The 26,275-nt window shown below is 42.7% G+C and overlaps 2 protein-coding genes across 2 annotated transcripts in view; one reads left to right on the forward strand and one right to left on the reverse strand.

The window, feature by feature from the left end:
• Positions 1 to 4,316: 4,316 nt before the first annotated feature.
• SFRP4 (secreted frizzled related protein 4) lies at positions 4,317 to 14,424 on the reverse strand. The gene is made up of 6 exons (XM_063177082.1): positions 13,953 to 14,424; positions 13,713 to 13,793; positions 13,557 to 13,622; positions 10,769 to 10,967; positions 8,016 to 8,079; positions 4,317 to 5,535 (listed from the first exon to the last, which is right to left on the reverse strand). The coding sequence occupies exons 1-6, from the start codon at positions 14,392 to 14,394 to the stop codon at positions 5,347 to 5,349; spliced, it is 1,041 nt and encodes a 346-aa protein (XP_063033152.1). The 5' UTR covers positions 14,395 to 14,424; the 3' UTR covers positions 4,317 to 5,346.
• A 1,703-nt stretch (positions 14,425 to 16,127) lies between these two features.
• Positions 16,128 to 26,275, forward strand: part of EPDR1 (ependymin related 1) — a 29,584-nt gene continuing 19,436 nt past the window's right edge. The window contains exon 1 of the mRNA XM_063157042.1: positions 16,128 to 16,390. Within this exon, the coding sequence (XP_063013112.1) occupies positions 16,128 to 16,390 (263 nt within the window). The remainder of the gene's footprint in view (positions 16,391 to 26,275) is intronic.

A 26,275-nucleotide genomic window follows, 5' to 3' on the forward strand; every position in this document is an offset into this window, starting at 1 on the left:
TATTTAAACTGCCATCACTCTACTTTGAAAATTATATTACTGTGATATAGATATGGATACAATTTTCAAGAATTTGAACATTTCTGGTGGGATCAGCAATTATTTGATTTATATAGTCAGGAGGACTCTGTTCCAACATAAACTCCATGAAGTCTCACAGATTAAAATCTTCCTGCAATTAAATTTACACAAAACTGCTGCATATAAAACTTACAGAAAGTCTGACTGTGTCCGTTTAGCCCATATCTAAATGTCAGTTCAAAAGAGAATGTGGCCTTTACAACTGTTTATTTAGAAAACATCTTGTCATTCATCATAGAATTAAGTGGTGCAAAGATCTGATTATAATTCTTCCAAGACTAACAAAAGATAACATAATTATTCTTCTGATTTTTGTCCCAGCAGGAGAGAAATGGAACCACAGGGCATGTTTATTTGTACCACAAACCACATATTTCCTTGTTTAGGAACTTTAATGAAATCATAACCTGATACTAAAGACTATATTAAAGATCTTTTTCAGTTTAGAATGATAAACAAGAGGGTTATAAATCTTAAAATACTGTTTTAGAAGAATAAGTATGTCTGATTGTACTGAGATTTTGTACTGAATTACTACATAAAAAAATAAGACAAGTGGAGAAAAAGCTTTTTTTCCCTGCCAAGAAGATGGAGTCAATCAGCTTGTGGCTCTGTACCACTTTTTTCCCTTTGCTCTGACTGCTGAATGAACTACACTGGCAAGTCAGACATTTCAAATATCTGTTCAGTTTATCCACAGCTCTTTGTGAGCAAATTATCAGCTCTCTGGTTACCTTGCTCAGAGAATACATTCTGAAGTTTTCAGAGTATGTACAAATTATAAAGTTTTCATCACACTGTAACCACAAGTAATCAAAATACTTAGGGTGTTCTGTTTGGGGCATTTCTTGGTTACTCTGATACAACCATTAACCTTCTATCTGGGTGTAGACTGCCTGATATATTTAAGGTGCTTTTGGGGCTTGATCTTAATATCCCCATCTAGAGAAAAGGAGTGTTGCCCTCCCTTGTTTTATGCTCATTTCCATAGTGGTTTATCCACCAGCCTTTTGGCAGCAGCAAGAACCAATCTAATATTAATAGATTACCTGGAAGCCCTCAAACTGACTGCACATCCAAAAGCAAGTTTGAAATGCTGTTTACATTCCAGTAAGGCTGTTGTTTCATTTCAGAGATGTTACATGAAATATAGTGTTAGAAGTTGAAATTCACTGCAATTTTTCCAGAAAGCCTTGGCTAGCTCTAATCAGAAGTAATGCACCCCTATAGAAATTAATTACTTGCAAATCATTGGGGAGTGGGGGTATTTATAAATGAAAACATAATTTTGAATGTTTGTTGACCCATATTGATGGATTATATTTATTTACAAAATTAATTGCCGCTGATGTAGCTTACCATAAAAATCTGGTTGAGGAAAAGTTTTCATATGTGCATTTACATTCAACTGCTAAGCACAACCAAAAAGCCTGTGTCGGTTGTGCATAATTGGAGTAAATATTTTTTCAGGTTTCATTCATTTGGAATCTAGGTTACAATTCTGGATAAAAGAATTTAAGAGCTGTTTGAGTATTTTGGACAGGAAAATCTTCTTTTTATTTGCTTAGGAAGTATTTCTCAGTCATATGCACTGACTGGACGAAAGTTGCAACATTGAATTGAAGTGACCGGGTCAGTCAGGTCTTGTTGGAGGGAGGTTTATAGGTTTTTTAAAAATGTGTTTCATAAAAGAGTCTTGATTTGCATTTACAGTGAGCTTCTAAAATGGTGCCAATCATTCACAATTAGAGTAAATATTTTTTCAGGTTTCATTCTTTTGGAACTGAGGTTAGAACATTCAGTGAAAATACTGAATGGCACTTCTAACTAAACTGGGCACATGTGTGTGGGAGGTAGTAAGAAACTCACTAGAAGCATATGTTTGGTATTCCAGGCAATTTTTATTTTATATTTAAAAAATGCCAAGCCCCTCAGTAAGAAGGATTAGCAGCAACACTGAGAAAAAAATCCATTTAACACTTCAAGAATTTGGCCTCTTAATTTTTTTCATCTTTAAATCGTTAGAATTACATTAATCCATCAGCAAACTATTTGCCTCCCTTGGCTGAATGGAGGTTTCACGACTCCAGTGCTGGAGTGCACCAGCACAGCAATGGCTCCACATGGCCATGGATGTGCAGGAGACGAGGTGAGTCTGACCTTTAGCCACATGCCAGAGGGAGCAGAGGTGGGGACTGCACCCTCTGGGGAGGAATTTGCCTGTTCAAACAGCCCTCACTGCTCCTACACCTATAGGGAAGGGAAGGGAAGGGAAGGGAAGGGAAGGGAAGGGAAGGGAAGGGAAGGGAAGGGAAGGGAAGGGAAGGGAAGGGAAGGGAAGGGAAGGGAAGGGAAGGGAAGGGAAGGGAAGGGAAGGGAAGGGAAGGGAAGGGAAGGGAAGGGAAGGGAAGGGAAGGGAAGGGAAGGGAAGGGAAGGGAAGGGAAGCAAGAGGGTGCGGATGTTCTGGGTCTGGATTCAGCTGGCAATTGATAACTTCACAGGGAGTTAATAATCAGGGGATTTTCAAAATTGAATGATTTGCATTAATGCTAAATTGACTTGACCCATAGCTTCTTAAATTGGTTTTGGAAAAACACACTACCTTATCCCTTGTATGTCTGTTCTTTGTATTATGATATCCCATGCTTCTTGTTGTGTTGCCTTTCATTCTTCCCTATTTTTACCATATTAGATTGAAAGTTAGTCAGCATAAAGTATACACAAAAATGTTAAGGAGTTTGGAAACACCTGGCTTGGTGCATCCATGTCTATTCCAGCATAGTGGAATGGTCAATCTAATGATAGCAACTTGGAGAAGGAATGGCGGCAATTCTCTGGAGAAAATAATTTGTACATTTTTTCCTCTTGACAAAACGAAAAAATAAGTTTGATTCTAACAGTTGTAAAATAATATGTGATGTTGCTATGGAGTCTAGGTAGCTGTTCCAAAAATTTCATTTAACGAACACCACATTTGACTATGTTCACAATAAAATTTCTTGAAGTGATATATCATGACTTCAGTATTTGTTATTTCAACATCACATTGATGTGACTGTTGCTCATTCTTTAATGGCTAACCATATATACATTTATTGGGGTATTTGAAATTGGGATCAATAGGTAATCAAAACTTAAGAACTCCTGCTACACAGTACATAAAACTATTTTAGAAGTTTTCCAGCCTTTTAGATCATGCTTACTTAAGTTAGTATTTTCAAACCTGAGTTAGTCACCTGCAAGTGAAATTCTGTCTCCTTTGATTTCCATTTCAGTTTTTCCATTTCACTGAACATGATTAAGGTTCCACCTATAGGCTCTATCTAAGCACCTACGTTTGTAGTCTGTTTTTATAGACATGTCAAACACATAATTCCTACTAAAGTCACCATACCCTATATATGCTCAGCATTCCTGGCACCTGGGATAAATTTTAGATCTAATTCTGCAGGTGTTCCATGTCAACAAAGTACTGCACCTGCCCAGAATTACCAGTAGTGCTACACTCAAAGCTCAAAAATGACCATTTCTGTCGGTTTCCCCCCTCAAATTATTCTATATGCTATTATTCTATTTCTTGTAACACTTGTGTCTGTCTGTCTAAAACATCGTAACTCGTCATCTATGTCCCAAATTCGCGTTAGCAAAATAACCAAGTATGATTCTGCTACCAGAATCACTCCAGCATGTTTTGCTGTGAATTTCACACATGCAAATTGCATTGGAATTTTTGTCATGGCGAAGATCAACATACTGGTATGACCAATTGTTATTCCTTATGATAATCTACACAGAATTCCTTTTTTTTTTTTCTGATGTAGAACTGCTCTATTATAAAAATCCTCATTTTACCAGAATTGACAAGTTCTTAGTCTTCCTGCAGGAAATCTGGAAGGTCTTTCAGGCATCTATCATGAGCTCTTCTGATCTTAATGCTGGTGATCTTCTTGTGTATTACATGAAATTGAAATCAGAATGTATTATCTATGCTGCCTCATTGAAGTACATCTCAGAAGGAATAGCACAAATGGCACCGTGGAGTTATATTTATTAGATTTGTATCACCATTGTTGTTCTAATACGTCATACCAAAAATGTTAAATCACTAAACTTAACACATAAATAAAATAATCTGTTTTCCTGTCACTCTTTTCAGAGTAAGTGTTATTTTCTGATATGAAAAACTGCAGATAGCCAGTTGCTTTGAGAAGCTCATTAATAGGGACAAAGCTGGTTTATTTATTTATTTATTTATTTATTTGATCTTAGAGAAAGGTTAGAAATATTGTATCAAATGATAAAAAGTTATCCAAATGATTACTGAGCCACTTGAAGGCCTATCTTCTCCTTAATACTGTACAGTAGCTGTCAGTTATCTTTAGAATAAAGCTTCCATTCCAGTTTTCATAGCAAAGCAATATTACAGCAAATGTGTTACTTTTAAGAATTCTACAGATCTGTTCACTTTAATCGGTCCTTTCAAAAAAATACAGATTTCTCAATTAGATGTTTAAATATATTTGAAATCAGAACAACAGAAGCCAGCCTGAAGTACAATTTAAAAAATTAAATGTCTGCTTTGAATGCATTTTTTACTACACAAACCCACAAGATCAAATAATATCACTGTAAGCATATTTTTGGCACACTCATAAAAATAATCACATAATGCATACCCAGATGCTTAATGGTAAACTATGCTTTTGAACACTCTGAACAAGGGCTGTGATTCCAAATAGCAGATACGTTCAGCTCCAGCAGCTGCAGTCATTGCTGCCTGAGATATCTGCCAGAGGTTACCATCCTTCTGCTGCTCCTCAGCTGCCTGGTCTAATGAGCTCTCAGCTGACGCACAGACTAACTCACAGACTAACTCACCAGCTACTACACCAGCTGAGGAGAGAGAGAAACTCCATGCAGCTCTCCAACATCTGGCAGGGAAACAGACCAGGCCACTGGTACAAGGAGAAAAAACCTCTGGCAGCCAAGGCTAGTTCTGTCTAGATGGGAAATCAGAGCCCAAAGATAAAGCTCAGTCAGCTGGAATATGCCTACCTCATATTAGTGCAAACCTATTCTCTATGGCTTGCAGTGACATAAAAGGATAAGCAAACCTTGTAACAGTAAAGTGCAGCAAAGAGGTCTATGTAGAAAATGACATAATTCTTTAAGTCGATGAGTTCCAGATTAATAACACATGCTGACCAAGCCAGATTGTGACCCTTGTCGTGCAGGGAAAGTCCTTCCTTTCAGGAATTTCACACTCATACTTTTTTGGGGTTGATTTCTTTCTGGCCATTTCTTGTTTTAATGGCCTTTTTGGGGCCACTGATCAGTGGGTTGGTGTTCTTGGTTTGCGGTTTCAGGGCTCCACTCTGACCACTGCGTCCCGAATTCTGGCTCTTACTGCGCGCAGTTCGCCGCTTCTGTTCTTGCAGTCTCTGTTCCCACCGCTGTAGAAACACAGAAGACAAAGAGGATGAGTTAGGGAAAGACATAATCACAAATAATTACATCCTAATCAAAGCTATCCAGAACCACTGATGCTAGTGCTACCTTTAACAGCCTCATGCTCTATATTGCAAGGCCATTGATGTCAGCATATAATGGCTATTTGCAGGGAGTGTGTTCTAGGCTAGAGGGACACCAGTTGATGGAAATGACATTTGCCCATCTCATGTGCATGCTGCATGTGAGTGCCTTCTCAGAAATAGAGGGGAGCTGGCATCATGCCATCAAAAAGTCAGGACCAGCACATTGGAGCTCCTTCGTAAGGCTCTTCCTTGCTGTCTTGCTGGATGTGCTACTTGACTTTTCCTCAGAAAAGTCTACAGGAATCAAACCATCCATTCACAATATGCATTTATGCACACAGTCACAAGGGGAGCTAGCATTTACTTTCTGCTTCTGCTTTTCCCTGGAATGGAAAGCACTGGGCACGAACAAGCTTATGCTATGGACAGGCAATAGCAATGATCACAGTGAAACCATAGTGTTGAGAGTTGCAATAGCATGGTTTGAATAATGCACCTGCAGCTTTGTTCAGCAGCATCCCCAAGAAATTTTGAAAAGCACTGATAACAGCTGTCAGATTTTAATATCCAATAATGCAGTAGTTACAAAATAGGTTTTTACAGTTAAGTTTGACTGGTCAACTCTCTAAAACATGGAGGGATCCATAAAACAGCAACAGAGGCTGCAGACTTTCACCTCTAGGAACAGAAATACCTACTTTAAGGAAAACAAGGTAGGCAGTAGAACCCAGAAAGGATCTCACCTCTCCCCTCCATTATCTTTCCCTTCTTCAATTGCTAAAGGCAGCAGATTTACCCAGTGATCAGAGCAAGAGAAATGTTCTCCAGCTTGCCTATTCAATATCTCTGCACTGACTTTGTTGCAGCTCAGACTCTTGTCCTGGCTACAGAAAAAGACCAGCAATGTTGTGGTTATGTTAACAACTGTCTTCTGTGGTTGACAGGCAGCTCAAAACTTCCATTGTAAGTGGTAACTCTACACAAAATTTGGATGCAAGTCTTCAGAAATGAATGATGGGCATTAAAATGAAGCTTCTGTGATACCTAGCTTCATACCGGCTCTGTGTGGTCAGAGTTATTTTATTCATGTTTATAAAACCAAGACTATCAGCAGACATTTAGTTGTATCCCACTCAAGTATGTTTAAATGAGGATTTAGTTTCTGAAACTACTAATATGAGAGGAAATTACATGTGCTTTGAAGGACATTGTTTTTGGCAGTCGTGCATCTATTTGACAATCTGAAAACTAATGCCCAAACATGATTCAAGACACAATTAGAAATGACAAAACAGTGTGAGGAGGTGACTAAAACACAATGTGCGCCAGCAACAGGCCATTAAGTTGACAGCTAAAGGATTTCAGGAATCCAAGTCATATGTCAATGTTCTTCTAAATCCTACATGGCATCCTCTGCAACTGCCATGTATTTATTTTTTAAAGATTTAAAGCATGTTTTCTTTTCCACACATAGGTTTCAGATGAGTAAGGGAAGAGGGTAGGAGAGAAGCATTGAATGCAATTTCCTGAAAGAAGCTGGTCTGTAATCTAAAAGCTTTTTCTTATGGATTCCTACATCTCTTTTCCTCCTCTCTATCAACTGCCAATCAACTCACAATTAAAACACACATCTATGTCCTTAAATATACATGTATGTCCTTAATGCTCTGAAAACTCTTCTGAATTCCAAAAATAATTTTCTTCCATGTTTAAAACTGGGAGGAAGAATCAGACCTTCTCTCAATGCATCCTTCCTTTACATTAAGAAGAGGAGTTTACAAGCAGAGAGTGATATCAAGTGTTATCCTGAAGCCACAAGAAGCAGGGGCAACTGCTGTGCTTGCCACCCATGCCTCTATACTAAAGACTTTTCCTCCCAGTGTTTCCTGAATCCAGAGAGACAATGCCCAATCCCTTGGGTGGGTCTTAGTAGGGAGTACTTGGTAAGAAGTGTGTGTCTCTAGCCTGTAATCTTTAATGCAGCAAAAAAACATTAATCCAGTGCAGAGGATTTTAACTCCCTTTCTCAACTAATGTGGGCTATGTACTCATCTGCAGATCACCTTCACTTTCATATCTTCGCTCCTTGTGGTAGCAGGGAAATGAAAGAAATTCCTAGAGACATTACTGTAAGAAACCAGAGTTCATACAAAGATCCTCCCACAGGGTAAAATTAAAGAGAAAAAAAATTTTAGAGACCCTAAACCACAAGATTAAAGTATTCAAATTTTCACTTTTACTTGGGTAACTATGAGGGCTGAAAATGTTCAAGTGAGAATAATGACACCCAGTGGAGTTACAGATATCTGAAAGTCATCAAAGTTAATCAATACTGAAGTGAAACAAAGGTGTTTAACTTTTTATCAAAAACCTCGGCATTCTTTTGTTTTTGTATTTACCTTAAATCTTCTGTTTAGTTGGTCCTTCCATTTTTCAACTAGACACCCATCAAGAAGCATCAACCTGAAATTAAGAAATACACACAAATTATAGGTATTTCTAATTTTAATTCCTGAGATGTCATTCCAGATGATTTGATACAGATTGGGGTTGAAATGCACCCACAGGTACTGGTACTGACAGGTTTTATGGATGGGATGATGGGATGTGATGTGTATTTGTGTGAAGAGTAGATTCAACTGATGCATTTTACTTCTGACTTTAAAAAAGAAGCTGTTTCACACGCACCAACTAATACAGCATAGCTGAAAAACAGTAATATAATTGTATGATCACTTACAATTGTACCCCTTTCAGCCTATAAATACATGAGGATGGCAGTATGTGTTTCCTACATCTAACTCCTTAATGAGTGCTTTAAGGTGAATTTGGAAGATGTATGATTAGTGATACTTGCCATACTTGCCTACCAGTGAAATCCGGCTAGCTCCTGCATGAAAACACTGAGTCTAGCTGTTATGAAATAAACAAAACAAAAATGTGACTATTAAATATAAATGCCTTAAACAGCTCCTAAAGCAGCTTATTCTAAAGCAGTCTTATGTCACACCTTCCACATTCCAGCCCAGTGACAACTTTTGGGGTTTTTTAGTTGGTTGGTTGGTTGGTTGAGATACCAGGCCTTAACATGCCCTAATATAAATTCCACTAAAATTCTGGTTGTACTTAGACACCAGTGCTGGCTGGAAACATCAAGACATAGTTATAAATGCACACAACATCACACAGCACTGTTGTGGCTGGTGAAGGTTAAATAGTGTAGCAGGACCTGACCTCCAATTGCTATGAACAGCATCAGTGTTCTTAGCAGCTCAAACACAGTACAAAATGCTGCCTCCTGTAGTCATTAGCCTCTGTGCATCCAGTTTGACCAAACATAAAAGGTCTAATGTGAGTGCAAACCTTGGAGAATCAGGACCAATATGCTGTAAATTTCTTTCCAAAGAGAAATTAGACAACTAACATAACAGGATTGATGCCAAGGCCATGCTGCCATGGATGAAACCACAACATGGGGTACATCTGGCACAGCTTTGTTCAGGTCAAATTATCCAGTGAGGCTCTAACCCAAACAACAGGCAATAGGTATTTTGCCATTGACTGCAGAGGAGGTACAGCTTCCACTCATTCTGCCTCTGTCATTTTAAAAAACTGCTGTAACTCAAAACCTTCTGTTTTCCTGCCACTGAGTTCAACAGGAAGCACATATAATAGTTTATGTTTCTTTTTCAAATCCACTTTAGTACACTATATGAAATTAAAAACCTCAATGACCTTTAAAAACCATCACAAGACATTTAGTGAATCACGTGTTTTTTCCATAATAATGGAGATGCTGATTGTGATCTTTGACTTATGAAATCTCCCTTTCCTAACAGCCTCCAGAGGATCCTCTGCAACCCAGAACTCCTCCACCGCCGTTCTGGTCATAGTCCTTCTACATGAGTCAGAGCTTGTATCCCTAAAATCACTAACACAAAGACAAGGCTCCACATTAATATTTGTGAAATACTTCCAGACCTAGAGGGGCAAAGAGATGAGTAGTAATATAATACTCTGTCTGCTCACAAGACAAAAACAAGACAAAGCAGTAAGATATCAGATGGCAAATTTTAGAAACACCTATAAAATGCTCCCAAAATATCAACATAAAGCTCATTAAAATTATGGGCATGGCCCACCACGTCCCACATGTGGATGTTCCGTGGTCCTTACACGTGTGTGTGGCCAATTAACAGTAACATCACAGTATGCAAAACCAGCCTGCACATTTTACAGACAGCCTTGCTTCCCAACTACAACACACAGGCCTACACAAAACCAATAACACCACAACCTGCTCTGCTGGCATCTACTGGTGCGCTTGGGGTGCTAATGTGGATGGGATGTCCCCTTCTGCCTCAAGGAACCAGGGAGAAAAGGGAGCTGTGATTCATCACTCCTTCCCATCCAAGCCAGCATGCTGGATTTCCTTCCATGCCTGGGGCTAGGCTGACTGCCAGATGAAAGGTCTGGTAAAGTTAGTTTTGTTTTGTTTTTAATTTTAATCATACAGCAGGACTGGCAATCTGCTCTGAGAGTATTTACTTTTCATCTGCCATCCGGGAGCTGGAGCTCCAATGGCTGCAGCTTTGGCTGGTCCCGGTACGGCTGCGGGATCAGAAACATCTCGCTGATGGCACTGGTCCAAAGTATGGACAGGCCAGTGGAGAAGGCCTGGCTCTGACTCCAGCAGTTCTGCTGACCGAGGATGTGTATCATCATCTGCCCACTCCCCTGGTGAGGAAGAACAGTGCCTTCCATGTGGTCCTGCCAACACAGACCATCATCTACAGCCACCACTGGGCTTGTTGCACACAAAGCAACTCATGCCTATGGAAAGTTGTCCTGAAAAAACACTCCCAAGCTGGAGGTGACAGAACTGCTGTGTGATGCTTTATCAATATGCTGTCAGCACCTAATGCCACCAGATTTTATGTTCTTTGTGTGAGTCAAATTTTGTAAACACATCATGGCATGGAGCTAAGGCTGATGAAGTGGAGAAAGTCAGCTGTGAAGGTAATGGAAACATGTACATGTATGTATGAGTTATCCTAAAACAAGCCCATGATGAGGAAGAGAGATTTACTGGTACTCCTTCCCATCCATCACAGCCAGCTCTAACACTTTTCTGCAACACATCATGGCTCACCTTGAGCGCCACTCATAGCACATGATGAGAACATCCTGCTTTGGTTGAAGAGGTGGGCACTGGCAGGAGGAATTTGTAAGAAGAGGCACTTGGGACAGAGGAATTGGTGTTGAAGACTTGAGTATGTCTTTGACTTCAACCACAGTGGTTATCTCGTTGCAGTTCCCTCTTTCTACGCTTTTTACTTTAGCGTGAATGACTGCAAATAGAAAAACAGAGGAGTGAGAACAATAAACAGTCTTGGAAATTTAAGCATCTCAAAATTAAATAAAATATATTGCATTGGAAGCTGTTGTTTTTGTTGTGAAACTAGAACTACTTCTGCCTGTGTGGGCATGAACAGTGGCTTAGAATAACAGAGGCCTGATCTCAATTTGGTTTTCAGTAGGACTGTTGACAACTGTAAAATTAAACACGCGCTTAAATCTTTGCCAGATCAGGCCAACCGATCTTGCCTGGAATCACACACACAAACAGCTCCTTCAACTCAGACTTGAAGAACCCTTTGCATAAATCTAAGCCATTCTCCAGACACATCTGGCTATTTCCGATTAAGTAATGAATAATTTACCTCACAGACAGTTGCCATGAATTCAGTCTTTTCAATAATAAAATCACTTCCCGTAGATTGTAACCACGAAATATAGTCTTTTCTTGAATATAAGAAAAAAGGGAAGGCTAGAAACAATAGTCAAAAAACTAAGAGGCTTAGGATTTCCATTATTTACTTGAGCAATACCTTTTTTCATCTTTTGCCTTTGGATTCTCTACCAATAGTGAGATCCTTATATAAATGAGACACTGAAAAAGGCTGTTCTGACTGTGAATGCACAGTCATTTCTATTTTTACCTTTCATTGAGGAAAACTGCATGTCTGCACAGATGCAAGAAGGTGAAGCACTGTAGATTGCTCTGAAATGATCCCTGGGCTAGCTTTGTACCTACAAAACTCTGGCATCACCTACCACTCCAGCACTTCATCTCTTCTCTCTTGTGAGAAATACCAGATTTAATAAATTAAGTATGATTTTTACATAAAGGATTTTATCTCTAGGAAACATCAAAATAGAAAGGGTTCTACTGTCCAAAAATTCCTCAGTGAAAGAAGGATGAGAAGTGTATAGACCACAGGGTGATCAGTCTGCCCCTGCCAGCCACAGGGTCAAAAGCCTCCACATGAACCTCATAACATTCGGAATAAACTTCACGCAATGAAAACAGGAGACCAGCACTGTTAATGCAGTCTGGGGTTTATGTGCTACCTTTATCAGGACACGTATAACAGACACAAAAAGTGAGGAATTTCAGTTTTGGAGACTCACAATCCATTTTCAAGTCTGTTTGGTACAATTGAAAGTATAATTTGTCTGTATGTCTTATTTTAAAGGTTTTCAGAAAAAAAAAAGATTGATTTTCAACTCATTAAATCTTGTCCCTCAATTCATTTTCCATATAAATAGGTCTATTTATCTCACAGGGTGCTGAATAAAAACTTACATCTCAAAAACAAAATCTTGATTTCACAAATTCAATGGAATTAAATTTTGGACCCTGACATACAGGTTCTACTCAAGGAATACTCCTACTGAAACCACTGTAATCAGAATTTACACAGCTAATAACTGTATTTCATTTTGGAACAGACATTTGATATCACTACTTTTCATATGTTTCAGGCAATTACAGAAAATCATTGTTCCACCTAAACGTATTTCTATGTTGTACTTACAAATCAAAGAATTATATAAAAAGAATAAGTCATGCAAATGCACCAAAATGCTATAATGAACAAAAATTGTACAATTACCTAAGCTAGAGGTTCAGCTTGATTATTCCCACCAAACATGCTAGCAAAGAAGCAAATAGCTACAAACTTGCTTTAATTTGATATCAAACAAATAGGAACTGAACTATATTATAACCCTCCTGCAGAAGAATTAAATAAATGACTGGGGAAAAAACCTGCCATTGAGAAAATACCCACAAAGTGCAAAATGAAGCAATACTGCATAAAAAATTCATAGTTAATAGGGGCTTTGTATTGACACTAGGTTTAATTTGGCATTTATCTAATCTTAATTAAAAGTTCTTCCTGACTCACACCATCAGAAAGCTGAGGCAGGGGGAAGCCAAGGGGAAAGAGGGCTGAATACTTATTTTTGTTGCCAATATGTCACCCAACATATAATAAAACTATCAGCTATCTCCGTGGCTGGATGGTGCAAATTGTCACTGAATTCAGTTAATCTCTGACAATTCTGCACCAGCCAGAACTCAGGCTAATAAGTTAAAGCATATACAAATTTCTAAAAACTTTTTACTTTGCTGCAGCTGGTTCACATTTACGAGTTTTATTTGGGTAGAAAACCCCTGTTTATTCTACCTGCTGGATGAGAACAGGAGCGGGCCAAGTCATCACACTCACATCAGGCATAACTGCTTTTACTATTTACTAGAGTGACCTTTGCAGCAGGAACCACCCCTTCTGTGGAGCAGAAGGGCACACATTACTGACATTTCACTGCATTTGTCAGAAAAACACCATCATCTGTGCCATTACTACTACTGCCTGCACATGGTGCGTGCTACAGCTGGATTTTGGAAGAGGACAGCTAGGTATTCCCTGGCAAACACCCACTTGGAAAGGCTGTGTTGGAGCAGTCTTCCCATGCCACACTTGCTGGATGGTGCCTCGTGTGTGTTCAGCACCCACCCAGAGCTGCCTAACTTGCAGGGACACAAGGAGGATGTGGGGCAGGCAAAGTGAAGCATCTCCCCATGCACTTACTGTAGCTGTAGTTCTTGGCCAAGTAGGTTGACAGCGTAGGCTTTGTCTTTTTGCACCTGCACCGCTCTTCAAGGGAAGAGAAGGGAGAAAGGTTGAGAGGTGTCAGAGGGACCCTGTCTCCAGGAAGGTGGAGGCGGGGGATCGTCCTAGGCTCACCCTGGCCACGGCTCCTGCAGTCAGGCTCCAGGGGTCTGTCCGGCACCATAAAGCCCTGTGTGAAGTCCGTCCACTTCACATCTGCAAACAGAGGCGCGTCAGGGAGTGAACACTGTCGGCAGAGGCTCCAGGTCTGGAGCGTGGGGGTCCCGCAGCCCCCCCGTCCCAGCCCGGGGCGTCCCGCGGGGGTGGAGGGAGTCCTCCCTCCCACCTCTCGCTGCCTGCCCCCAGGGTTCTCACCCTCCGGCACGTCGGTGACGATGGCCTCGGGGGAGATGCAGACGCCGCGGTCGTAGACGGGGAGGTCGTCGCAAGCCAGGCTCTCGGGCCAGCTGTGGTTGTAGCGGCGCATGATGGGCTCGCAGCCGTCGCGGGCGCGCTGGCAGACGGAGCGGCACGGCTTGATGGGGTCGTAGAGAAACTCCAGGGTGCAGATGGGGGCGTACATGGCGCAGAGGAAGAAGGACAGGACCGGGCTGCAGCCGGTGGCCACCAGCTCCTCGTACTGTTCGATAGCGAGGACGGCGTTTTCCTGGGTGCTGTGGTGGAGGTGGTTGGGCATGCGGGTGATATTCCAGGGCATGGAGCGGCACATGGGGATGCGCACCGCCTCGCACGGCGCGCCCTGCGCCCGCGGGCTCACCCGCAGCCACAGGGACACCGCCACCAAGGCGCGCAGCATCCTCTTCCTCCTCCTTCTCCTCCTTGTCCGCCGCCGCCCGCCGCCGCCCCGCGGGTCCCGGCGGCCGAAGGGCGCGGAGCGGCGCTGCCTCCCGGAGCCCGGCTGCAGTCAAGTCGCGGGAGCCGCCGCGCCGACAGCCATGGACATCGCGGGACCGCATTTATACCAGTGGCACGAGTGACGTGGGGCCGATCGCGCTCCCTTGGCAGCCCCGCTCCTCCGGGGGGTGGGGGGTGTGCGTGTATGTGTGCGTTTTGCTGTGCAGGCACGGTGACATCACCTCCACCCCGTTTAATCCCCCGGCGACATCACTGCGTCTCTCGGCCGCCGCTCCAGCTCCGTTTCAGTTTTCATCTGTGTCATAAATTCCTTCAGGTGGAAGGGGGGCGAGGGGGAGGGAAGGAAACCCAAACCACACGGTTCTGCCGCGGGGCTCTGCGCTCCGGCGCGGGGAGAGGGAAAGCCACGGTAGGAACCGCGGCTTCTTCCCCTGGGGCTGAGCTTTACACGCCGCGTTTTCTCAAGGGAGAAGAAACTTTTTGCGGGCTTGAGGGAGTTCCGGCGGCTGTTCCCGACGCCTCCAGGGGGTTGCAGAATTCCCTCCATGAGCTCGGCACGGACGGGGAAAGGCGTGAAGCGCACGGGCTGACAGACGGGGTGGTGGCTGTGGTCCGGTTTGCTCGGGACAGAGGAAGCGGCGGCGGCCGGGCCGAGACGGGAGCGGGCGGCGGGGCCGCTGTGGGGCTGCTGTGCGGTCAGTCACTCCGCCGCCCCGCTCCCCCAGCCGCTGTCCCACACCAATCGCAACTGCACACGAGCGGAATAAGGAGTTTCAGACTTTTTCCCAACCTGTTTTTTTTATTTTCCTTTCCTTGGTGTTCCACGGCCACGCGCCCCTGGTGCAGAGGAGTGGCGGGGCCAAAGGACTCCCTCACCGTTCACAGCCCACCTGTGTTCCCCCTTGCACGGAAAGACCTCCGGGCCCGTTCTTCCCTGTGGGAAATGCCGCTCCCCAGTCTTTGAGGGACCCGCTGAGATAAGAAGATTAACCCAATGTCAGGTTATCCCAGTGACCTGAGAGAGCCGCAGCGTGGCTCTGAGGTACGTGCCCTGGCCGGGTACCGTGGTGCCACCGGTGTTCCCCCTGGCAGATGCAGCAGAGCTGCAGGGACGCAGCACCGGTGGGGCACGGGCCTCCCCTTCCTTTAGTGGGTGAGGAAAGCACATCCAGGAACACAACAGATGATACACCTAAGAGGGCAGTGGAAGATGAAGGAATGCATGTGGTGAAAGAATGCTTGGCGACACCATCTGTCCGTGGGGAGGCACTGAAATGCCCCCCTCGAGGGCAACATTAGAGCCGTTTGTCCCAGCAGGTCACTCCTGTTCGCGTATCCCCTCCCTTCCCAGGCTCACGCAGAGTGCCCAGCGCTTGGAGCTCGCAGCTGCCCCTCTGGGCAGCCCTGGCGGAACAGTGGGCACGGCCAGGGCGCCCAGACCTTGCCGGCTCAGGGGAGGGAGGCCTGGGAGGGCGAGGGTCCCTGTCGCCTGTCAGCGCGCTGCCTCGTGCCCCGCCGGCGTCCGGGCGCTGCGGCGGCGGGCGCCTCTCGCCTCTGAGGTGATGCGGGTTTGGAGGCGGGCCGCCCCCGCCCCCCGGCACAGCCTGCCCGCCCGCCCGCCTGCGCGCCGTGCGGGGCGGCCGTGCGCCGAGGCAGCGCGGAGCGGAGCGGAGCATGGCGCGGCCGGCGGCCGGGCAGCAGCTGCGCCCGGGGCCGGGGCCGCCGCTGCGGCTGCTCCTGCTGCTGGGCGTCCTCCTGCTGCGCGGCGGAGCGGCGGCGGGGGCCGAGCCGTGCCAGGCGCCGCGGCAGTGGGAAGGGCGCACCGTGTTCTACGAGCACGGCTCGGGCCGCAACACGCGGGCCGCCGTCTCCTACGACGGCCCCAACCAGCGCCTCCGCATCCTGGAGGAGAGGAAGGCGCTCATCCCCTGCAAGAAGTAGGTGGCGGCGAGACCTGCGGCCGGGCCGGGCCGGGCGGGGCGGTGAGGGTCGGCACGGAGCCCGGAGGCGCCTCCCGGGGGGTGTGCGGTGATGCCAAGCCGGGAAGGGGGGGTCTCCCTCGGGCCCGCCGTGCCGGCGGCTCCTCCCCTGCGTGAGTCGGGGCCGGCGGGGGCTGAGAACAGCTGGCGCTAGGAAACCTGTCACCAGCATGGCTTGGATCCTTGTAGATATATGTGTATGTATTTGTATATATATATATATCTCCGTGTAGATGTATGTGTATATATATGGAGAGATTTATGATCAACGGTGTCAGCTTTTTACCTTTAGAAGTACTCTCCTCCTCCCAGCTGTTTCGTTACTCAAATGGAATTTGAAATGAATCCAAAAATTTGTGGTATAATGAAGAGGTTACACTCAAACATGTGAGTAACTTTATGGAATAAGGAAGGAGGCTTTAGCTCAGTAATTTGCTAACAAGTTTGAGTTACAAGTTCTCTGGGCCTTCTTGGTCCTCCTCAGTGCTTGGTCCTAAGTCAGTGCCAGGGTGTCAGGATGCATCCATTACCTGTGGTACAGTGTATTCATTCCCATTGCACAGCCCTGCAAGACCTTCCTGTTCTTCATTTATACAGGATGTATCTGTTAAGCCCATAACTAATCCCAAAAAAATCCCTGTGTCATTGTCTGTTTCTTGATTTGCTGAAAAACAAACATAGAAAAAAGCTGACTGAAGAAGAGCCTCTTTTTCCTTCCTCAGCCTGCCAAGCTCAGTTTAGGTGGAAGAAACGATGGGCCTAGAGAGGCCTTCCTGAGTGAGACATTTCTGGCTACTGATTGTCAGTCACTTTCAGACAACGTGACAAAACATTCCTGACTGTGTGAGAGTAGCAGGTCTGTGCATACCTCTGCTCTCCCACCTATGAATTGTTCAAATAATAGTGCATCCATCCTGGGGATGTGTGAGACAAGGTAATGACCAGCCTACAAATGCTGTGTCATCCAAACTAATGGTCTCTCCTGTTAAAAGATCAATATTCCTTTTTCCTGCTCTTTTTTTTTCCCTGGCAGTCAATTTCATACCAACATTGCACAGTAATTGTTTTAATCTTTCCAAAGCATGTGCTCTTCTGTGATCCTTTTCTCTCCAAATCCCCTGACACTTGTAGAACTGTTTTGTGTGTTTCATTTTCAGGCTTAACCGTCCCTCATTGTCAGCCTTTTTTCATTACTGTTTTTGCATAGGAGCCATGTGAAGAATGTTTAAAGCAACATAGAGGTGTTTGCTGGTGGTCTGCTGACATACAGCATGGAGTCTGACACTCGCCATGGGGTGCTCATGTTGCCTTATTCTGCAAGTCCTAGGTTAACTTTAATGTTTGACAAGCATAAAACTCTGCTGCAAAGCCTGACACAAGTCTTTTTCTAGCTTCTAAGTTGTACTATGCTCATTTTTTCAAGCTTATGTTTACTTTATTTGAAAACTTTATTTTAAGATTGAATAATTACTCTACATTTTAGACTGTGGGCCAGATTTTGTCTTTTTCCAAGATCTTATCTTTTTACATTTTTGATAAATACCTGCTATGGATGCAGTTTTGTCTGGGTTAGTAGCACTAGAAAGAGGCAGAGTGCACATAGGTGTGCTTGTTGATTTCTCCTATATTAGATTTTTGTTGTAGACAAATTTCTGACCTCTGAGGTCTTTAATTTTCCTCCCATCCAAAGTTGGAGAGGGATTGATTTTGTTATATGGGCAGTAGTGTCTGCTCAGGGCATGACCCAAGCTTCCATTTAATTCTACAGAAGGTCTCCCTTTGGTTTCAGTATGTGTTGGATCAGGTCTAGAATTGTGATCACAACTTCATTTCAGTGTGAAGACAGTGACTTGTAAACCAAAGTTTTCAAAAGTTAGAGGCAAAGGGATTTATCCTGTCTTTTGAAAAATAACCTCTCCTCCACCCTGTTTTGACATTGACAAGAAATGGGTAATTATGCTGAGGCAGTGAGTACAAAATCAACAAGAAAATCAACAAGAAAAATAGTGCTGCCCTGGTCTGTGAGGAAATTTCAGTCTAAATTCTCACATTTTGCTCCTATCAGATGTAACTTATGTGCAGCGATCAGGGTTGGCCAACAACCACATTTTCCTACAGAGCATTTTCTGAAGCTTGCAAATGTGGACCTTAATCAGACACAGCCCTGTTTGAGTTATTGGCTGAGGTTAATCAAGGACACAAAGATTTGCCTGTGTGGAATGGCTTGCAGGCTCATAACCGCAGGAAAACATGAAACTTTCAGGTTTTATTGTAGATCTATGTTTCAAATTCATGTGTTCTGCCATGTGGCATTTTCATACCTACATCAGCCCAGTAAAACATACCTACCTCAACTCCAGACCAGTAGCCATAAGCTAAACACCCAATTGCTGCTTCATTAACATCACTTCTTTGTCCATCAGTTGTTTTGAGATCACCTGAGATGGAGTGACCACATTGGTAAAGACTGCCCATTCCCCATTGTCCAGCTGCACTGTGTCACCTGCCACCTGGGCACACAACTCGCTTGCCAGACAACCAACAGAGCCAGTTCATTAGGGAAGTCATAGCTATGGTTCCAGAAAACCAGCTTGTTGGGTGGGTTTTTCACATAATTGGCTCCTGCACTCTGGCTCAGAGTGTAAAAACCACCAGCATTGATCCTAGGCTGAGGTTTTTCAGGGAGAACCTATTCCAGTTGGATTCATTTCTGGGCTTTTTTTTTCACTTTTACAGACCCAGCCTTAGCTACACTCTGCTTCTTTTGTTTTCTCCAGCGTGCCTTGCCGTGCTGCTTATTGACCCTTCAGGATCAAATTTTTGGGGATAGACAGGGTGGGCAGAGACAATCTTAAAGTTTTGTGTGGTGCTCAGCTGATACTAATAGCAGAAGAGAAAAGAAAACAAACATTGAGTATGTTGTGCTGTTTCCTGTTTGGACTAGGTCATTCCTGGTATAATGTGAAAGGGGAGCACTTGAAGCAGCTCCTTAGACCTCTTGAGGCAAAGCTGAGTTCCTGCTGTTAAAAACAGAACATGTTTTTTAGTCCTTTATGGCCTACTATATGAAGTTACTTCCTCTTGTGCTCTCTGGATGTTAAACCTTCCTCACTCTTGTTCAACCCTCTGTTGGCTTTTATCCCAGGACACTTACAAAATAGGTAGCAGTCGCCAGCATGGTTTTCAGATGGAGCAGGACCTTCTTTTTGAGGTAACTTCAAATGCTGTAGGTTTGAGTGTGTCATCTCTGCAAACTGGTGCGAAATCCTGGCACAAAGAAGTCCAGACAAAAAAATCCTACTGACTGCACTGTGGCCAGTGCAGAACTTCGTGTCGTCCATCACCTTTCATTTTCTTGGCAAAATAGAGCAAGGGTTGTGCTCTTCAGCACTACTGAAGCCACTCAACAGGTGTTAGTGCTCAGTTATGAAGAAACAAAACATGAAGTGAGAAGCAGAGCAGAAATAGTACAGGTGGTGTTTGAGAGCTGGAGTGTTACTTGCCATATGCTGTGTTCACAGAGTTTCACACTTATCTTCCATACTGTTTTCCACAGAGTGATTTTCAGGGAAGGCCCAATAACGTACTTTCTTATGAGAAATATGATGGTGGGAAGAAAAAAATTTCCATGTGGTCAAGAAAGTGAGTAGGAGGAAGAGAATGCTTTTGGTTTTTTCTTCTATGCATGTATTTTAACATTAGCCTCCTTGGCCTGTTGTACAGTACTCAGCACATTGAGATGCCTGTATATTTGCAACTGTCAGGGTTAGTGTCTTAAAAACTGTAGCTGCACAGCAGAAAAACAATCAGGAGATGTCCTGTGATTCAGTGTTAATTTAAAAACCGAACTGCATGTTGTTAATTTCTTTAGTTCCATCATATTTGCAAAATATAGACACAGTTAAGGGGATAAACTCCTCACCTGGCCACACAAACTGCTGGGGTGATAGAGGAGTGACAAAGCTATGTTTAGAGAAATAAGTCTCTTATTCTGGCAGGCTCTTTGCCTGTGTGTGTCAATCCCTGTCCTTGACTGAGGAAAGGCAGCATAAGGTCAGGTGCAAATATAACAACATTCATCTGGAGAAGAGGTGATGACTTTTCAAAATAAACAGAGTGTGGGCACACGTGTCTGACTTATCTCAACTACTTTTTAGTTGTTTTAGGATGTGTGATTGTAAAGGAAAAAACAGCGGTGTCTGACCTATTAAAATCGTATAATCCATCCGTTCTGTGGTCATTGTGGTGACTCAATAGGCTAAGTATTGAGCTACGCTGAGCAACTGCAAATTTGTTTCCCAGACTTGGTTTTGGGAGTGGTTTCTGCAGTTTAATGTTTTGGGGAATAAAAGACTGTCACGGGTAAAATTTTCAGAATTGGCCAAGTTGCCCAGGAACCCAAATTCCATTTTTTAAAGATTATGTAGAATGTGCAGACTTGTGAGACCCTTAATTGCAGTGAAACAGAAATGAATTTTCAGCAGTTTCTCTAAGAGTAATCTGAGTTCTTGGGACCTAAAATTCTTCATAATCTGCTGTATATATAACTCACTTCTGAGAACAAGAACTGAAGGAAGGTACTTAGACCTCCTGCATTTATTTCCTCCTGTAGGTGTCAAATGTTCTTTCAAGTGTCTCCTGCTGCTAGTGATTGTCAGTTTGGGAAGGTGGCTTTGGAAAGCTGCTGTGCTGGATGCACACTGACTGTCACATGCCAGGCAATACCCTGAAGCAAGCCTCAGTTGTTCTAATGAGAATTTTGTGGTGAGGTATGGAGGGCTGGCTGTAAAAACCTTAACTCTTGCTTTTCCATCAAAGCCCAATAAACAAGTCAGTTTACTGAGTCCCTCAGTGATGCTCCCTGCCAAGGCAGCTGGTTCCTTGGAGAGGAGCGCTGTACAAGGAGGGAACTCTGATCTGTGATGGCTGCATGGGCGAACATCTCCTCGCACTCCAGCTGTTCATTCTGTTTGTTTCCTGCCCCCAGGCAGCAGCAATCATTCCCTTTTCCAAGTTCTTGGTCTTGTTGGAAGTCGGCCAGGCTATACAGCTCAGGAGGGCACTGGAGTGAATTGCTGTTGTTGTTACAGGTGGGTTGGTTGGGGAGCTGGAAACACTGCTCCGGGGAGGCAGTTGAAATTCTTCAGCCCTCGAACTGCATCAGTAACAAACAAGTGGACTCTGTTAGAGGAAGTTGGGAACTGTTAGCTTAGCAAAGCTTTTTCTGTCTTGTGTGCTGTGCTTCCTTGGACAACACCATCTTTGTTAGTTAAAAAAAAAAAAACAAAAACAAAAACATAAAAAACAACCTGAGTATGAATAAAGCAAATCCATTGCGTTGAGATGGCTGTTGTGTTTAGTGTAGTGTTCTTGAAACCATTGTTTATGCTAAGTGCTCTGGAGCCATTTCATACAATACCAAAACACAGCGCATATCCAAACTGAACAGAATAAACTGGCTCTTAAATTCAAAATAGCAGATCCACAAACCTTTTAAAGCTAGAGAAAAAATGTAGATGAAATGTCCAGTAACCTCAAATTGATAATTTGCTAGAGCACTGGTTGGTGTACTTAAAAACCAGTCAGACACTCACTGGGGTTATTACTACCACATGAGTTCTAGATATCATTTCCTGGATGTTGTTAAAAACAGAGGTTCTCATTAAAAAGTTTTGTTTTTCTAAAAGATGTTAAATGGTAGTCACTAACACCATGTTGTACTTGGTACTAGTGGATTGGCTTAAGCATTTTATCCATCTGTACCCTTTACATTTAGGGAATTACTTCTTTCTTCCCTCTTATCATCTCTTGCTTGTCTGTTTGAACTTTTTGAAATAATGTGTTTTTGCACTGAAACTTATGGCTCATGTTGTACTGTTGGACATTATGGCGAAAACTTAAGGCAAGACCAGGACTGCACAGAAAATACAATATGCCCATATATCTATAACTTGGACCAATGTTTTCAGAAGATAAATCACTGTAAATTTGATTTATTTGATTTTTTTTGTTTGTTTGTTTTTTGTTTGTTTGGTTTTGTTTTTTTTTCTTTTTTGGTAGAGATTTAAAGTGGACATGAATAGAAAGAGGTTCAGTGTTCTGTGGTCACAGACAGCTGATGGTGATGTGACTGTACAGCTAAACAGACACAATGAAAGACATCTTTATATTCATGATCCTAATTTGGACTCCATTCAGCTTGAGGTCTGACGCAATTCAGATGTCACAACTGACAACATCACACCTATTCTCACAGGACCAAAGGCCATTCATCTGAAGAAGTATCTCCTCTGAAGGTTAAACTAGAATTTTCTAATATAGGGCTTCTGTGAGGTAAAAAATAATTTTCTTTTCCAGATACAGATCTGATTTGTATTGCATATCAACAGGCTTATCCATTTATTATCTTCATGGGACAGGTTTTCAACTGGATGACATTTTCCCAGACAAGTGAAGTCAGTGAAATGGTTCCTTATTAAGCCTTTTTTGGTATGCCAAGTCATTGGTTGATTCAAAATTGAAAGGTATGGTTCAGGTATCCTTCTGTCCTCTCTATTTTGCTTTAAACTGACTGGTGGCTAACCTTGGCATGGCATAATAAGTAATACTGAGCTATTCAGACTTGAGGTCATCCAGTTGTGAATCTGTGTAGCTGCAGCAGCAACAATCCAACTCCTGAACATCATCTTTATCAGCTTCATCCCTGTCTTCAGATGACTTTTATTTTGACCTTACCTGTAGATTTGCAAGGAATCGCATGCTTAGCAACTTGAGGAGTTCTCTCTCATGAGGTATTTTTACCTGTTGCTCTTCTTTACTCAAAGGGCAAATTATTTTCTCCTCCAGAGTGTTTTCAAGGCATGGTACAGTGTCTGATGTGCTGGGGAGGGGATGATGTCTGGGTAAAACAGGGCCACTTTGTGCAATATTTTGGCTCTTCTAGAATAAGGAGCATTATGCCCGGCATGGCATTGCATAACGTGAAGGTACCAGTGGCCAGTGAAACTTCTCCTCACCACTGCCAAGCAGCCCTGCTTCTTTCAGTTGTTTTTGTTCACTGCCTCGCTTTCATGGCCCCAGGGGAGATATATGTATGTTGACTTGAGATCTGAGATTCCACAGGGAAATTTTGTGTTGTCCTGAGGCTCCAGAGGATGCTTCCTTGCCTGTATTATGGTCACTCTCTCATACCTGACTGTCATGGGCCAGGGACAGGATTTTCTGCCAAGAATTTGTTCCCATTTGTGAAAGTGTTGAAGGTTCAACATGAGAGACACTCTTTGTTTTAAGTAGTGTATTAATTTCTGGAGCTGGTACCTCTTATACATTCATACTCAGGAGTAAATTGGGGGTTTCCAACAGCAGCCTAAATGTCCTTGTCCAAAATCAATTTATGGTTTTCTTACTACAGACGGTAGTAAGAAAGAAGGAATGATTTGTTTTCATGTGAACTCACACTTTTTTTTTTTCATCTTTCATTAATAAAGATCCCTGGCTAACATTTATTTGAGAATCAGTTCAGCCATTGTTTTGAGTATTATGTGCAGACATTGGGATTTGTGTCCCACTCAATTATTAAAAGATGCTTCCCATGTATTACAAGAAGTCAGAAAGGTGCAGTAACTTCTGCAGTTCTTGTTTTTGCTGTGAGAATTTTACTAGCAACATTCCTACAGTCAATAGGGTTGTTCCCATAACTTAGCAATGACCATATTTATGCTTTTACAGATTTGTGTTTATGTGTTTTCATGATTTTAAAAATTTCTGGCATCAGAACGTGAATTTGGCAGGCATTTTCTTCTTGTACAGTGCTCACACTGTAGTTACTACAATTTTTCAGTCTTTGGCTACTAAGAGTTCATATGTCTGGGGACCTACTTTGCTATTCATTCCATGAAAGCTTATTTTATCCCTTTCATTCCTTATGAAATTTACCCTTCCATTCTGGCATCATCCAGACTATGTTTTGTGGGCTAAATCCAGCCCAGAGGGAACTTCCATCCAGCCTTCTGCCTTTCCCCACTGAATAGCTCCTTGTTGGTTTAATGATTGTCTGAAATTTGGATCCCTCTGAATTGCTGCCCTTCTGTCCATGAGGGAGGAACAGAGGAGACTGGATGCATAGGTTGGAAATCACCTCAATCAACCCTGTGGCTGTGGGTCAGTGCTATACACTGCCATACTGAAGGAGTGATTGAAAAATTCATGGTAACATGTGTGCAGATGCCACACTGCCTGTGTATAGCTTATTTCTTTGGCATACGAGGGTCAGCAATCTTGGGATTATTCATTTCTTGTCTGAAAAAAAAAATAACCTGTAAGATTCCAGCAGTGAAGAAGATGTAGATTGTCAAATATCAGTGAGAGATACCAAATCATGTTGATTCTGGAGCTCTGTCTGCATTTTTTTAAATTTCTGTTTTATTTTGTAACTAAAAAATGAACATGTTTCAAAGCTTAATAGAAATACATGTAGGACTGTATAACTGTCTGATTCAACCCAACTGTCCCCAAAGAGTGATCTAAGAGTGATAACAGCACATCACATTTATGGAGTTCTAAAAGAGTAGTAAAAATCTCAATTGCTGCCTTCTTTTAGATACCAGAAGACTGAAACTTTCTTTGCTCTAGCTTAAATTTCTTTGCTCTAGCTTCTCCCAAAATCATAAACAAAAGCAATCTCTTCATTGCTGCTCAAATTTTTTTTTAATATGAAACATCTAAGAAGTGGCTTGTCCTCAAGTTCATTAAACTCATTTGCCCTTCTCAAATGGAAAGAGATATTGTCTACATACTAGTTATCTTATTTTCTATATGTATTATTTTTCCTGAGGATGGTTCATAACGGAATGTGATGATATGATGGATAGCAAACAAGGCAGAAGACCAATATTACCACATGTATTGCAACATCTCTTCTTAAGGTTGCTTACTTCTTCACTTAATTTAAAAAATAACATTGTAATAATACCCTGCATATTTACCTTTTGGTCAGTTGAATATTTCACAAGTAAATCATTCCAAAAACGGCTTCACTGACCCTTAATGATTGACTTCTAGTTGCAGTAATGCGCTCTTCAGAATCTGTTCCTTTATAGCTGTTGCCAAATATTATTTCATACTTCAGAGTGTATGTTCAAAGCACACGGTCAGCTGCCTTAGCAGGAAAAGTTTTGTGATGTCTGTAACTAATTTTTCAAGTTGTCTGTTTGGAACAAACCATTTTCTAATGTACATTTTCTTAAAGCTTTAATGGAGTAACATGAAAAGGGCTCCAAATACCTTCAAATAATGTAATCCTTACCAGCAAGAAAGTGAACAAAAACTTCTGTCTTCATTCTGCTCTGTTCTTATTTGGAGGTTGGGACCAACTGCAATAAAAAATTTTAAAAAAAGATAGCAAGGAAGATAAACCACTAATAAGACTTCCCACTGAGGTTTTGGTCTCTGATGTTGCCCGTCCCTTACTCTGTCAGTTCTGGTGCTTTCACTCTTAGCAAGCCTTAATTTGCTGTCCTTCTGCCAGTTCTTTGTGGGAATTCACGGCTGCTACTTCATCTGAAAATGAGATGGCTCAGTAGATACTGGGGCTTCTGAAAATGTGTCTTGCTTGCCATTTATTTTGGTGAAACCGTACACAGGAAAGCTGGTATGAGACCTGTATAGCTGCTAAACAGCTGGAAATTTCTTCTTAAGTAGTCTGTCTGCATGGAGACCTACTGTTTGTATGGATACCTGTCTTTTCAGAAATTAATGTTTCTCAGGGGGAATGGCCAGATTTTCCCCATAATTTTCCAAGGGCAGTTTTGTGCATGGCAGTGCTAAAGGTTTTTAAACACTCAT

The sequence above is a fragment of the Melospiza melodia genome, chromosome 1 (assembly GCF_035770615.1).
Source record: "Melospiza melodia melodia isolate bMelMel2 chromosome 1, bMelMel2.pri, whole genome shotgun sequence".
Taxonomy (NCBI): Eukaryota; Metazoa; Chordata; class Aves; order Passeriformes; family Passerellidae; genus Melospiza; species Melospiza melodia.

Bases quoted from the DNA above. Each gene is read 5' to 3' on its own strand.
- SFRP4 (XM_063177082.1), bottom strand. From the start codon at position 14,394: ATGCTGCGCGCCTTGGTGGCGGTGTCCCTGTGGCTGCGGGTGAGCCCG. The intron at 13,794-13,952 runs GTGAGAACCCTG...CTCTGTTTGCAG, and splicing joins CGTCACCGACGTGCCGGAGG to ATGTGAAGTGGACGGACTTC. The intron at 10,968-13,556 runs GTAAGTGCATGG...TTCTATTTGCAG, and splicing joins GGCCAAGAACTACAGCTACA to TCATTCACGCTAAAGTAAAA.